General features: G+C 37.9%; 1 protein-coding gene across 1 annotated transcript in view; it reads left to right on the plus strand.

Annotated features, from left to right (window-relative positions):
- LOC138154906 (collagen alpha-1(XXVIII) chain-like) overlaps positions 1 to 15,056 on the plus strand; it is a 59,098-nt gene that overhangs the window by 11,376 nt on the left and 32,666 nt on the right. Inside the window, 2 exon segments of the mRNA XM_069079899.1 lie at positions 4,883 to 4,926; positions 9,937 to 10,005. Of these exon segments, the coding sequence (XP_068936000.1) occupies positions 4,883 to 4,926; positions 9,937 to 10,005 (113 nt within the window).

Here is a 15,056-nt window from a genome sequence, read left to right on the forward strand (position 1 = left end):
CTGTGAGCTTCTTGAGGGCAGGAACTCTCTTTTGCCTTTTTTTTATCCTTGACACTTAGCACAATGCCTGGTACATAGTAGATGCTTACTTAATAAATGCTTATTGATTCACTCATTGACTGACTGACTTTTAATGACTGGAAAAAAAAAAACCCATGTCTTATGCCAATATTATTCCAATGGTTGGTCTTCTGTGGCTACAATCCATGGAATTCACAATTTCTAAAAAATCAAAATTGTTATAAAAGGGTAATGGAAAGTTGTTTAGCGGGTTCACTATGTTAATTTAATGCTTTAATGTACCAGCAGTCTCACTTGTATAGGCACTCCCTCCAGTGATTCAGGTTGCAGCCCATCCAAACTTTCTCATTCTATGTGAATCTTGTCCACATAAATCCTCTATGCAGGTTCCACCCAATGTATTTAGAGGATCCTTCCTCTAAGGCCGTTGACACTATCTGGGTGCCAGTGGAGCACATGGTCTAGTTGTCTGTTATCCTTTGTTCTTGCTATGTGTCTACCTGTACTTTTCCATTCACAAATGTCCTTGATACCTTCAGTTATACTATTTTTTTCACTGGTAATACATTGCAGGTACCTGATTCCTGTCACTGCTAGAGTCAAGGGTTTACATCCCTCAAGGCTGCAAAGCTAACTCAGAGCAGTCGCTGGGTCTACAGGGGTCCTATTTGTTCCAACTGGCTGGTTGTCCCAGTAGGATGTTTGAGCCATCTGTCCCTGTAGCGCCGAGGTCTCTGGAGCCCCCTTCTGGGAAAGCGGAACTTGCAGTCTGACAGCCTCCCAGCCCACATGAACCTTTATGTGTAGTGCACATGGGGCAAACAGAAAGGGCTGACATGTTCCAATGATTAGGACAATTACTAAGACTAAGAGAAAATTTTCCCTGCTAAGAAAAGAAGGATAGGTTCCAAACTGAGACCCAGAAGAGCATAAAGCAGAGGCCAGACTAGGACCTGTTTCTCTGGAGGCAGAACAGAAATTTCAAGCTAGGCAGCTTTGCACAGCAATCAGAGCTAGGAAAAAAAATTACATAGCCTGCATGTATTCCCTGACACTGCCTTGCTGGGAGCCATGAATGTGGTCATAAAGAGTGAGCGGGATTGCCTCTTAGTAATCATTCATTGCTTTTAATGATTGGCAAGCTTCTCTCTGAAACAAAAACCCATCTTTTTAATGCCAATATTCTTCCAGTTGTCCTATTCAGCCACAAATCACGGAATACCACACTCTCTGGAAAACAAAATTATCACCCAACATCGAGACATTTTTTTCTTTTAATGCAGAGAACAGACAAAAGGCCAAAAATAAGCAGACAGGTAGGACAGTTTTGAAAGCTCCAGGTGGAGTTTAGTATTTATTTTTTTTTTAAAGCAGGCTGCACATAATAGAGATTTGAAGTTTAGTGTGTAGTTTTCTTCTTCTGGTTATAGTCTGAATCTGCTCTGCCCTCTTCTGACTCAACCATGCCAAACAAATGATTGGCTTTGACAGTGTTTACTACAATTTTGCATTACCTATGTAGGTAGTGGATCCTCAGAACCCTAGAAATAGCCCTCTTTCTATTGTTAGCTTAAGAGGGAAAATTTAGATTCAAGCTATGTTCCTGATCACTGTCCCTTAAAGGGATAGCATGTGCTACATACAGAGGGAGTGTCCCAAGATAAATATATATATGCAAGGTTTGACTCCCTTCCTACCAAATGAGCATTATACAAAGATGATGTGTTACAAATAGTAAATAAACACATCCAAACCAATAGCAAACAAATCAGAGAAGTATAAAGATAAGAATATACCAGACAATACACAAAATTAATGAACTCTCCTATTGGGAACAAGATATTTCAGCTCAACCAAGAGTGAGAGTTCCCAGGTCTCACCCAGGGAAATTCCCTGAAGTCTGTAGTGTGGTAAATGGGATAGAGACATGTTTGAGGCACTTACTCCTCTACAATTTCTTCCTGGAGCCTCTCTCCCTTCAGACACCTTTCCTTAAAGAGATTCTGTCTCCTCCTTCTTCTCCTTCCTCTGTCTCTGTTTCTCTGTCTCTCTCTCTGTCTCTGTCTCTGTCTCTCTGTCTCTGTTTCTGTTTCTGTCTCTCTCTCTCTCCCTGTCTCTTTCTCTGTCTCTTTCTGTCTCTGTCTCTGTCTCTCTGTCTCTCTCTCTCTCTAAAACATAAAATATCTTCCCTCTCCCAGGGTCTCACCAACTGTAACACCAATCTTGGCAGCATACCTGAGAACTGCTGCTGTGAATAATTTTAAGAGTCTAATCGCATAAAAAAACTGAACTCTCTATTAAGAATTAAACATTGTTCAATAAATTAAAACATAATATTCATAGCAACATCTTTAAGCAAAACATATATGTGTGTGTGCATATATATTTCATAACACTCTGTATTGTCATATGGCACATAGCATATATCATTGCATTCAGTAGCATTCCCCAAAATACTTGTTTACATAATCAGGGGGGCCCAGGCAGGTCTTCCCTAGCACAACACATGCTTTAGGGGTAGCAGAAAATACCACACCATCCATTCCTAGGTTACAGTAAGAACATCATACTACACAGCATATATCATTGTATTTCCAAAATCAGGGAGTCCCAGGCTAGGGTCTTCCTTAGCACAACACATCCTTAAGGGGTGGCAGAAAATACCACAACATCCACTCCTAGGTTACAGAAAGGACAATCTCCTTAATACCAAGCGTCCAAGTCCTTTTTCATCTTGACTTGATGTTGACTTCCAAGTCCCATGGCTCTTCCTCTATGTACTGACGGCTCCCAATACTCACCTGAATTCACATGTAGTCAGCTCTCCACTCCTGTTCCAGGTCTCAGTTCATGGGAACTACTCCATTCCAGGTTCTCCCTGCCCAGTAAAGGCTCCAGGGGCTCCTGCCCACAACTTCTGCCTCCAGGAAAGCAAAGCTTAACAGGGCAACAACACACACTATCAGCACTACCATCTCAATTCACCTCCAAAGTCCAGATGCTCTGTGTTAACAGCTCAGTTCACTTTAACAGCTCTTAAAAGGGGCTTAAGCTAAGCCTCTTTCCCATGGGCAGGTTTCTGCCTTACAACTCTATTTGCTTTTACAGCTCAGAAATTCCTTCAGCAAGTCTCTGTCATCAAAGGTCTCTTCCCCACTCTCAGAGGCCTCTTTTCTTCATTTTCTTCTTCTCAACACTGACAATTCTCTTGTTGCAGTCTCTCTCAGTATCTGCTCTCTCACACTACCAGCTCTTTTTATATACAGTTCTAGCCAGCATCTTATTGGCTAAAATTCACTACCCATTTCTGATTGACTAAAACTCAATACTTGTGTCTGATTGATTAGAATTCACTTGCTGGTCTCTGATTGACTAGGACTCAGTACATGTCTGATTGGCTAGAACTCAATGCAAATACAAGTCTCTGGTTGGCTAGAATTCAATCCAGCAAAAAATATTGCTTTGCTTGTCCATTACACCAACTCTGCTCTTCATGCAACCATGGTTAAGTACTCACTCTCCATCAATGAGGAGAGTCTTAAACAAATAGGCTGGAGCCTAGAGTTATAAATGAATGAATGGTATTGGCATCATTTGAGTTCCAGTAAAACTGCAGATCTTTCAGACTTGATCATTTGACTGCCCTTCTCATAATGGTCTGAATTAGTGAAGTTTTATTTATTCTACCAATTTTTTATATAGTATTTAGTCCATTACAAAAACAAAATGTTTTACCAAGGGAACTGATAAGATAATGCGATAGGACAGGTAGTAAATATGACACTGAAGTTGGCATTATATTAGCTCACTCACTACTCAGTTTGTAGTTATCCAAATTACCTATAGCTGTGAAGTCTTTGAGAATTCCTCAGGGTGCTTACAATCCCAGTAAAGAACATGCCAGTTGTGTCATTCTTCTAGTTCGAATTTGAACTGCCAGCTAATAATAAATAAATGAATCCTGGTTTTTGCCAGAGAAAAATATTTTAGTGTCTCATCATAAACCATTTTTTTTTAGCTTTTTTGGAGGGCAGTTGGGGTTAAGTGACTTGCCCAGGGTCACACGGCTAGTTTTTGTGTTAAGTGTCTGAGGCCAGATTTGAACTCAGGTACTCCTGACTCCAGGGCCAATGCTCTGTTCACTGCACCACCTAGCTGCTCCCATAAAGCATTTTTATGATCTCATCTGTGGTTGAGGGAAGGGAAGATAAATGATCTTGTAAGATTCTCTCTAGCTCTAAATGAATGATCCTAACATAATTTATCTTTAAAATATAGTAGATCAAGGGTGGGGAAACTGTGACCCTCTAGGTCCTCAAGTGCAGCCCTTTGACTGAATCCAAACTTCACAGAACAAATCTCCTTCATAAGTTTTTTTTCAAATACTTTGTTCACTTCTGATTTACATCATTCATTTCCGCCAGATTTTGAGTTACAAATTTTCTCCCCATTTTACCCCTACCCATCACCCCAAAATAGCAGTCCCACAGGATATCCCCTCCTCCAATCTGCTCTCTTCCATATTTTCTCCCATACCCCTTTCGACTTTTCCAGTGGATCTCTATGCCCCAGTGCCTGTATATCTTATTTCCCAATTACATGTAAAATAGTATTAATAATATATATATATATATATTTGAGTATTTGATTTTAAAACTTTGAATTCCAGATTCATTCCCTTCCTCTCTTGTCTCCCACCCTTACTGGAAAGATAAGCAGTTCAGTATAGGTTGTACATGTGTGGCTATCTCCTTCATAAGTTAAAGCATTCCATAGGACACCTGTAACTAATAACATAGTGCATAAAGTCAATTGCTTTAAAAAAAAAAAGTTGTGTACAATATTTATAATCTCTTCCAAGGCGCAAAAGAGGTGACTGGCATTCCAAGGATAAAAGGTGACTAGGTATATATCAACCTTCTTTATTATGATAACTTGCTTCCCAAAATGGTGAACACCTCTCCTAATATTAAGATATTAGAAGTAATTGTAGAACTGATATTCCATCATGTGAAAACATTCACACCATTCAAACTAATTCAATGAATCTTTATCAGATGCCTCCTATGTGTTTAATAAAGAGAAGGCTGGCCACCAGGTGACTCATTTCTTTGACCACAGTGACTCATGAACAGAAAGCGAGGGATTATGACATCTGCATGTACTACCCATGTAGTATATACAGTGCCAAGTGCTCCATGCTGAAGATACAACGATGAGAAACATCAGAGCATCTGTTTTCAAGTTTACAGTCTAGTAAAGAGGATAAGATATATACAAGTAACTCTTCCATAAATTGGAATGTAAACATGATATAGAAGTCAAACAGAGGGCTTAGAGATAGGGAGGGCATTGGGATCATTTTTATCTAAAGCTGAGGTTCTTAACTTTTTCGTGTCTTGGACCTCCCCTTGCAATAATATTTTTAAATATTGAAGGAAATGCTCATTTCTTATCAATAAAGGTTAGTAAATCTATATCTATGAAAGGTTAAAAATAATTATGTAATTTTTCCCCATGCAAGTTTGCCAGCCCCCTGAAATCTATCCATAGATCCCATGTTAAGAGCCCCTAACCTAGAAGAATCCAGGAACATTGCATAAAGGAAAATATGTTCAAAGACATTTTGAAAAATTAATACTATGGCAATAAAGTTTCACCTTTCTGAAATATTATACAGTTATAGTAATCCAAAAGACAGTAAATTTAAATGGTTCTAGCAGTTATTTTAATTTATATTAGTTGATGCCTGCTTATATATTATGAAGAAGAGAAAAAGGGATGGAAAGCAAAGCAAGAGGAAGAGAGCTTCCCTTGACGTTACTTAGGCTTGTTTTCTGGGGGCTGGGGAAGGGAGAGGGAGAAGAGGAGGAAGGGGAGAGTGTGCAGTCACCTGAAGCAAAATAATGTGAAGGCTGGTATCAAACTGCAGGCAACTGATTATCTGAGCAGATAATCAGAAAGGGAAGTGGAAGGAGGTTCCATTCTCTTTTGCAGCTGGGGAAGGCATATGGAAACACCCATCTGAGTTCAGCTTGGAAATTGTATTTTTAATTTTTAACATGAATTAAGGGGCAGCTAGGTGGCACAGAGCACTGGCCCTGGAGTCAGGAGGACCTGAGTTCAAGTCCAGCCTCAGATAGATACTTACTAGCTGTGTGACCCTGCTTAAGTCACTTAATTCTGATTACCTCCCCCTCTCCCCAAAAAATATTAATTAGATGGATAAGTTGATTTTAAGAACTAAGGCAACTCTCTAACACTAGTCATAAATTGCAGAAGTGGTACTGGTTTTCATTGTAGAGGAAATTTCCTCCACCAATTCTGTTCCAAACAAAAAAAAGTAAAATTACATTTCTGACCTTAGGTTTCTCAGTCTTTATATGATGATAGCTATAAATAGCTTCTTTTAAAATGGCATTTTATTTAAAGGATAGCTATGCTCTATTGGTCAGGTAGGTGGCATAGTGTATAGAGTGCTGGGTCTGGAGTCAGGAAGACTCACCTTCCTGAGTTCAAATCTTGCCCCAGATGCTTACTAGCTGTGTGACCCTGGACAAGGTTTTGTATCTAGTAAGCATCTGAGGCAAGATTTGAACTAGGAAAGATGAGTCATCTTGACTTGGTTTGCCTTGATTTCCTCATCTATAAAATAAGCTGGAGGGGGCGGCCAGGTGGCGCAGTGAGTAAGAGTGCCAGCCCCAGCGTCGGGAGACCTGGGATCAGTTCCGGCCTCAGACACTCGTCACCCACACAAAAATAACTGGCCGTGTAACCTTGAGCAAGTTACTTAACCCCGATTGCTTTTAAATAAATAAATGAATGAATGAATAAATAAACAAATAAATAAATAAATGGATAGATAAATAAATAAATAAGCAAGCTGGAGAAGGAATGGTAAACCACTCCAGTATATTTGCAAAGAAACCCCAAATAGGGTCATGAAAAATTGGAAATGACTGAACAGCAACAAAGATCTTTGACCTTCAAAAATTAAATGTAAGATTCTAAGAGAATTAAAAAAGACTTATTTGCTTCCATAAGGGCTTACAAATGTCTTTAGTATCTTGAGTTCACTTGCTTGAATGAGTCACATCACAAAAGCTATTAGATATACAGGTGCATGAGTGCTCCCATAGTGAATTACTCTGGCTGAGAACACCAAATCTTTAACACCCCCCCAAAACTAATAAAGTTTATTTTTAAATATACCTTAGATATTTGAAATATAATAGAAACCATCATAACACAACTATTTAATGGTTTGGACATAACTCTTGTCAAGTTGTGTTTCAAAAAAAATAGCAACATGCTTAAAATAATATAGCTTGTATATTTTAGGATAGGTTCCCCTCAGTGCTCCCTCCACTCCTTCAGATGAGGAGTTCTTAATCCTTTTTGTGTCCTGGTCTCCTTGGGGAGTCTGCTGAAGTCTATGATCCTTTCTCAGAATAATGTTTTTAAATGAAGAAAAAAAAATGTGGGATTACAAAGGAAGCCAGTTACATTAAAATATAACACCAGATTCATAGACAACAGGTTAAGAGCCCTTGCCTTCAATTTTTTTTTCACCATCTATTTGCTTGATAACAGCTGTATTCTCTCCCTTTGACCTACAGGGTCAAGAGGGTCCATTTGATCAAAAAGCACTACAGGTAGAAAAGAAAACAAACATGTTTGCTTTTCTTCTGATCATTGGAGAAGAGGAGAAGGGGAAAGGCAAGATTTAAGCAATAATAGCTTAAATTTGCATAATATTGTACAGTTTCTGAGTGCTTTCACATTTTGTCTCTCCTTTGGTCCTCCCAATAACTTCTGGGCAGGAACTCCATGAGGATGGCAGAGCAATAGCTAGTGTTTTTCCTAATTATGAAATGCAAATGAACCAGCAATCTAAAATTTTACAACTCAATTGGACTGAAAAGCATTTGTCATATGCTACTTGCAATCATAGCTCACTCAGACCCATGCTATACACCAGCAGTATATTATTGGGTGGAACTTTGCTCAATTCAATTTACCTGCATATTAGTTCAGGTCTGGGATTTGGAAATACAGATTTCACTGCTCATACAGCATTGACAATCCACGACAAACCCAAGCCTATAGAATCATATGACCTACCAGAGACTTCAGAATCTAACTTGGGAGAAATTGAGCACCTCTCCTATAAACTTCCTGCCTGTTGAGAATAACAACAGAAATCAATTGTTAGCTGTGTATGCCCACAAATAGCAACTAAAGCTCTTGTTTCGTGTCCACTTTCCTGAGTCAATGAAGACTTGGGTTTAAATCTTCCCTTTGGTTCTTATTAACTATATGACAAGAGGAAATTTATTTCTCCTCTGAGCCTCAGTTTCCTCATCTGTAAAATATGGTTAGTAATAACTGTAGTTCCTAACTCACAGTTATTGGGAGTCTCAAATGAGATAATATATGTAAACTACTTAGCACACTTTGAAGTGGCTCTCTATCACTTTCAAGATCAAAAATAAAATCTTTTGTTTAGAGTTCAATGCCTTCCATAAGCTGGTGCCCTCTTAAATTTCCACTTCTCTTTTACTTACCCATCATATGTACTCCTCAATTCAGTGGCACTGACCTCTTTGCCATTCCTCAAACAAGATATTCCATCTCCCAACTCCCAGTGTTTTCATTGGCTATCCCTCCCGTTCCTGGAATTTTCTCCCTCCTCATCTCCACCTCCTGGCCTTACTGGCTTCCTTAAGTCCCAGCTAAAATCCTACCTTCTACATGAAGCCTTTGTCCTTAATGCTAGTATCTTCCCTCTGTTAATTTTTTCCAATTTATCCTATCTATATCTTTATACATAGTTGTTTGAACATTGTCTCTCCCTGTGAATTCCTTGAGAGAAGGGTTGGTCTTTTTTGGCTTTTTTTTTTAATCTCCAGTGTATACCTTACTGTGTGCACAGTGCCTGCCACTGGTACTACTATGGTAGGCACTTAATAAATTCTAGTTAACTGACACATATAAACTTTGGAAACATGCAAGTAACTTACAGGCAACTCTCTAAAATGGTAAGTTATAGCTAAGTTGCTCATCTGTGTTGATGCTATGAATAGCCTACACTATCAAAATAATAGGTCGGAATGAAAATCTCCATTCTATTTGGTTTCCCTCTCCTTTGTTTTTCTTCTTTTTTAATAACTAATATTCAACATGATAATTCTAGTTTAGCTATCTAAAGAATTATGTGTAGATTTTTACTAAAGGCCTGTAAAAACAGATTAGACAATCTTCCCAAAAAACTGATTCATCTGCCTACGTCCAATTTTGACTAGATCAAAATAGTGAGCCAGGTAATCTTTTGGACCATTTTTTCAATGACAAATTTTAAAGAAAATTTGAATGTAAAAGTAAATGTATTTAACTATATAGTTCATGTACCATTAAAAACATTACCAGATTTAATGCAGTCTAATCACATCAAATTGTCTTTTTTTAAAAATACATTGACTATTGAAGTCTGAGATACTTTTCAAACATTTCCTCACTCAGACTTCATATTGAGAGAAATGTCTCCCACCCCACCCCCTAAGGGGTAAAAAACTCTGTCCCCATGAACATTTCCTATCATTTAACCTCGGATTTTTTCCAAATGACTTCCTATGTACCAATAAAGCAGAAAAAGATCTGATGGGTGTCATAGTGAACCATGAATTGTCCAAGGTCATACACTAGTTAGTAAGAGAGCTGGAACTAGAGCCCAGGTCTCTCAACTCTTTAACTTTTATAATTTAACTCTTTAGCTCTTATAACTTTTATAATTCACCCTAGTGACTCTATTTTAATAAGTCATGAGAAGGCATGACTGTACAAAGAAATGTCATAAATGGCTTAAAAACTGTTTCTTTGACAAAATTGCAAGATATTTTTATTTTATTTTGCCAGGGATCTCAGGGACATCAAATTGTCCAAGGAGAAAGAAGTCCTCCAGAAAAAGAACTCTCTACAACAAAGGTAATATGTTATTTTTAAAATAGTAAAAAAATGGTTTAATTATTGATTAACATTTTTATTATTTGAGTAATTAGAGAGCTGGGATTATTTACACATTTTGGCATTTTTAGGAGAGCAATAGGTTCATGGTATTATAGACATAGAGCTGGATAGAATTCTCATTTCTATTCAAGGGAAATAAAAGCCCTGTCATTCAGATTTTCTTGCTTTCCCTTATATAGATGCATAAGTAGATGCATATAATAGAGCCATAATGCAGATGTGATATGCAAATATAAACTTCTCATTTTCAGTTACTTTGGCTGCAAAATTATGTGCTTTGCCAGCTGTGCCTGTACTGTGGCAGGACTCATTAGGTACTAGCAAAATTGTGCTTAGCAAAGTCATATTACTGGGTGAATGTCTTCCTCTGTTATGAGCCTTAAAACTTTCCTATTCAGTTGTAAGTCACTGAATACACTTTTAAAAAATAAACAAAGAACTTTTGATGCATGGGACAACCTGTATGAGACAAAATTCCCAAGAGACTGGGCTACATGCAATGTGCATAAGTTATTCAAACATTTCACTCTAGCATTGGCCATATCTCTGTAATTTATGACTCACAAGTAACAGGGGGAGCTTAATTTGGTAATTTCGATTTGTATGAACCTTGATTTCCAAAAGACTTCTGATACAGAAATGTCTTTTACTGGTGCAGATCAGCAATTCATCAGTAAATTATGACCTTGGAAAGACATTTGGAACACTTGGAGGTTAAGCATCTATCCAATATTCAAATAACTAGGATATGTCAGAGTCAAGATTTGAATCCAGATCTTCAAGGTTGGCTCTCTAATTCAGTACACCTTGCTCCCTCTAATTTTTAATGTTGTATCTCCAAGGCACCCTAGCATACCCAGGATGGCTGCTAGCACAGGTTTTTTGATTTGCTTTTCTAAAGGAAAGCAACTTTAAAAGGATCAACAATCTTACTTTAATTATATATATGTGTGTGTGTGTGTGTGTGTGTGCATATATATATATGTATATATATATATATATATAAAATTCACTTAGTCCAGGGGAAAAGTCAATACCCTAAACTTCAGAGAAAATACAAACAGAAATTACAAGCAAAAAAAAAAATGCAGACAGAAAAAAATAACACAAATCAACAGACAGAGCTTCTAGCTGTCTGACCAAAGTTATACATACAGTTACCAGAGAGAGAAGCACCAATATCTGCGTTTACAAAGCCGGGGGGAGGGGAGGAGGGGTGCTCCTTAACAGCTATCCACAGTCTCGTCTGTCCAGATCACATGAACACTCTTCCAATAAATGAGCCCCAAAGCAAAACCTTGCCTTACAGTATATATATATACACCCTCCTTCAGAGCCAGAGGGTATCACAACCCTTGTAACAAAAGGTGTGGACCTTTCTGAGAAACAAGCCTCCCCTAATCTAGCTTCTCTTGTTGGGCTCCATGTGAGGCCGATTTCTTCAACTCCCACTAACATTACAAATGTGGATATAGTCTAATATAGTTGGTATTCTTCATTCTATTCTTTTTATTGTCGTTCTAGTTCATGATCACCAATGCTTCCACTCACTAAGAAAATGACCTTGTGTGAACGTTTAGATGATCACATAATAGATCAGAAGTTCTTATCCTGGGATTCATAGAGCAAGGGGTTCATGGATAGATTTCAAGGGGCCTATGAACCTGAATGGGAAAAAATTATATCATTACTTTCACTGACTTCTAACTGAAATTTAGCATTTTGTTCAATGACTTATAGTAACAAAACATTATTCTGAGAAAGGGTGTGTATTCTCCACTAAACTGTCAAAGGGGTCCATGACAAAAAAAAAAGATAGTTTACCCATCATAGATTATAGACCTGAAAGAGATTTTAGAGAATAGCTCATCAACCCCTTAATTTTACAGATAAGGAAACCAAAACCCAGAGAGATGTGACTTTCCTGAAGTCACACAGGCAGCAAATGGGAGAACTAGGATTTGAACCCAGATCCTATGATTCCAAATCCAACACTCTTGCCATTGCCTCCAGAGTAGTTTGTAAAGAAGTTCATAAAGTGATTTAGCTGTATCTACCTTTTTGTTGTTGCTGTTCATTTGTTTTTCAATGATATCCAACTCTTCATGACTCCATTTGGGGTTTTCTTGGCAAAGATATTAGAATGGTTTGCCATTTCCTTCTCCAGCTCATTTTACAGAGGAGGAAAGTCAAGGAAACAAGGTCAAATGACTTGTCCAGGGTCACACGGCTACTAAGTGTCTGAAGTCAAATTTGAACTCAGAAATATGAGTCTTTCTGACTCCATGCCCAGCACTTTATTCCCTGGGCCACTTAGCTGCCCTATGTCTGCCTAGGCAGAAACTGAATAGCTATTGGCACTTTCAGTGAAGATGATTTTATGTTTTGGGGAATGGGGGATATGTCTTCAGTGACTGGTCCCAAATCTAAAGGGAAACTTCGTTAAAGAATGGATCTGAATGAAATCAGCCTCAAGAAAGCTCATAATTCTTACTTTCATCATTTTTAGAATCCATTGCCAAGATATGTTAGCACCAAGGTTTGCTAACATCATGTACCTTAGTAGCTGGATTTGTTCATCTATTTTGTGTTTAAATCTAATTTATTAAAAAGACTTGTGCTGATGAAAACATAAGCAGATATCTATAGCTTGAAATACCAATTGATTTACTATAATAAGATCTAAAAACTATTTAAGAGTTGTCCTGTAGCTTGCATAAAAGCAAATATATTCCTGTTGTACAATACAAACCTTTGTTTCCACTACAATATGTCGTACTCTGCTTCTTATGAACTTCAATAGAGTGCCAGGAAGTCCTAATCAAATTATATATGACTCGCAATTGTGGCCTTGGGAACTACAAATCTGATAGATCACCAGGTTCTAAAACAGTCCTCTATTTGCATTCAGAACTGAATGGTGCCCATATTTGTGGTCACCCATGATTCAATGAGAAGGCTGTTTTGGTCTATTAAAGATTTTAGTCAGAGATTTAGTGGATGGTGGTTTCATTATACACAGTAGAAGAGAAGATTCACCACCTATCTCAGGATCTCTTTTCCATTGGTTAGGCAAAGACTCTTCTTTAACCACTTGACTCTTTCCAACAACCTGTAAGGCATGTTTAAATGAGGGTAAGCAATTAGAAAAGTGTTCCACAACTCTGACTTGGCCAACATCATGGACTGCCTAAAGAAATACTAGAATGATCTTTGTCACACAGAAATCATCAATATTCTGGATGATATCAAACTAAGGATGAAATAGATGGATGGATGGATGGATGGATGGATGGATGGATGGATGGATGGGTGGATGGAGATAGATAGATAGATAGATAGATAGATAGATAGATAGATAGATAGATAGATAGATAGATAGATAGAAACTTAAATAAAGGACCTTATATAGAGCAACCATACTTGGCACCACAACCATTATCTCCCTAGGTGTCTTGTATCAGAGAAGAGTTACTCCATGAGCTAGGAAACCTAGCTCATGACTTATTATAAGTCATCTCTAGATTTTGTACCTGTTATAGGAATTTATTTTTGGCCTCCACTCATACCCCAACATCAATTACCCCTGAAGCTAATAACTCTCTAACACTTAGGACTTGACCTGAGTATTGTTTTACAGTAACTTAAACTAGTGAGATTTCTTCAAAAAACAACTTTTAGATCCTTTCACAGAAACCCTGTTGTCTCCTCTAACTACCATCCTATTTCTTCATCTCTTTTCTCAGCCAAACTTCATAAATAAGTGTGCTGTTCTCTACATCCTACTTCCTCACCAAATACTTTTTTCCTTAACTAAGTCTCTAAAATCTCTATTGGGACCCTACCATTCTACTGAAATTATACTCTCTAAAATCACAAATGACTTCCTGATCAATATATGCAATGATCTTTTCCCAGTCTTCATCAACCTTTATGCACCATTTGACATTATTGATCAAAGTCCTCCAACTTCAGACATACTCCACCTTTGACTTCTGTGACACTGTAGCATTATGGATCAATTCAGTTCAAAATACATTTGAAGGGGTAGCTAGGTGGTGCAGTGAATAGAGCACCTGCCCTGGAGTCAGGAGGACCTGAATTAAAATCCGGCCTCAGACACTTAACACAAAAATTAGCCGTGTGACCTTGGGCAAGTCACTTAACCTCAATTGCCCTCCAAAAAGCAAAATTAAAAAAAAAAATACATTTGAAGGAAGTTTATGAGGGTGGGACCAGAAATTCAAGGTCTAGAAATTCTCCTCTGAAACCACATAGATGAGAGCACATGCAATTTTTACATCTCTACCACCCTCTGATCTGCCCCCAGAAAAGGAGAAAAGGCCAAATCTCAATTAAAGGCTCCCTTTTATAGTCCAGCACAAATCATCTGACTGCTAATCAAGTGCTTTTTCTGTCACACTATGTTGCATCTTTATAACAATAGGCATGCAATAAATATTTGTTGCATCAAGGAATGAATAAATGAAACTAGTTTAAGCCAAAATCCACTCCCTGCATCCACTGTATGCCCCTACCAAGAGCACACCATATGAATCCCTATAAATGTTCTGTTGGTCCCTTTTCCTCCAAATGAAGTGAATTTCTAGACACATATAAGACATCTCTGCATATGCTCATACAGAAAAGAGATAATTGTTTTCCATGGAAAACCAGAAGGACTTTCTCATAAACATTTTCCCCTTCAGAGAATGGAAAGCTGGGCTACATGCAACATTAATGAAAATTAGTATAAACATGAGGATGCTGTCAAGTCAAGAAGAAATTATGTTTCTCTCATTGACTTGAGCTGAAAAATTTGAAACAAAGGTGGTACCATTCGTGTCACTGCCATGATTTCTTCCTTTAGTATGCATCACTTGTGGTCCAGAAACTTTAGTGACTCTGCTGAACCAAACATGGGGCTGCGGGTTACTATTGTTAAATAAATGTGACTTGGTCATGCAGGGAAACTCTAGCTTTGATGGGTTGAAAGAGCCTCATGGGCA

Source organism: Petaurus breviceps, unplaced genomic scaffold, assembly GCF_028583685.1.
Source record: "Petaurus breviceps papuanus isolate PSGF00001 unplaced genomic scaffold, PetGlider_PUasm1.0 91133, whole genome shotgun sequence".
Taxonomy (NCBI): Eukaryota; Metazoa; Chordata; class Mammalia; order Diprotodontia; family Petauridae; genus Petaurus; species Petaurus breviceps.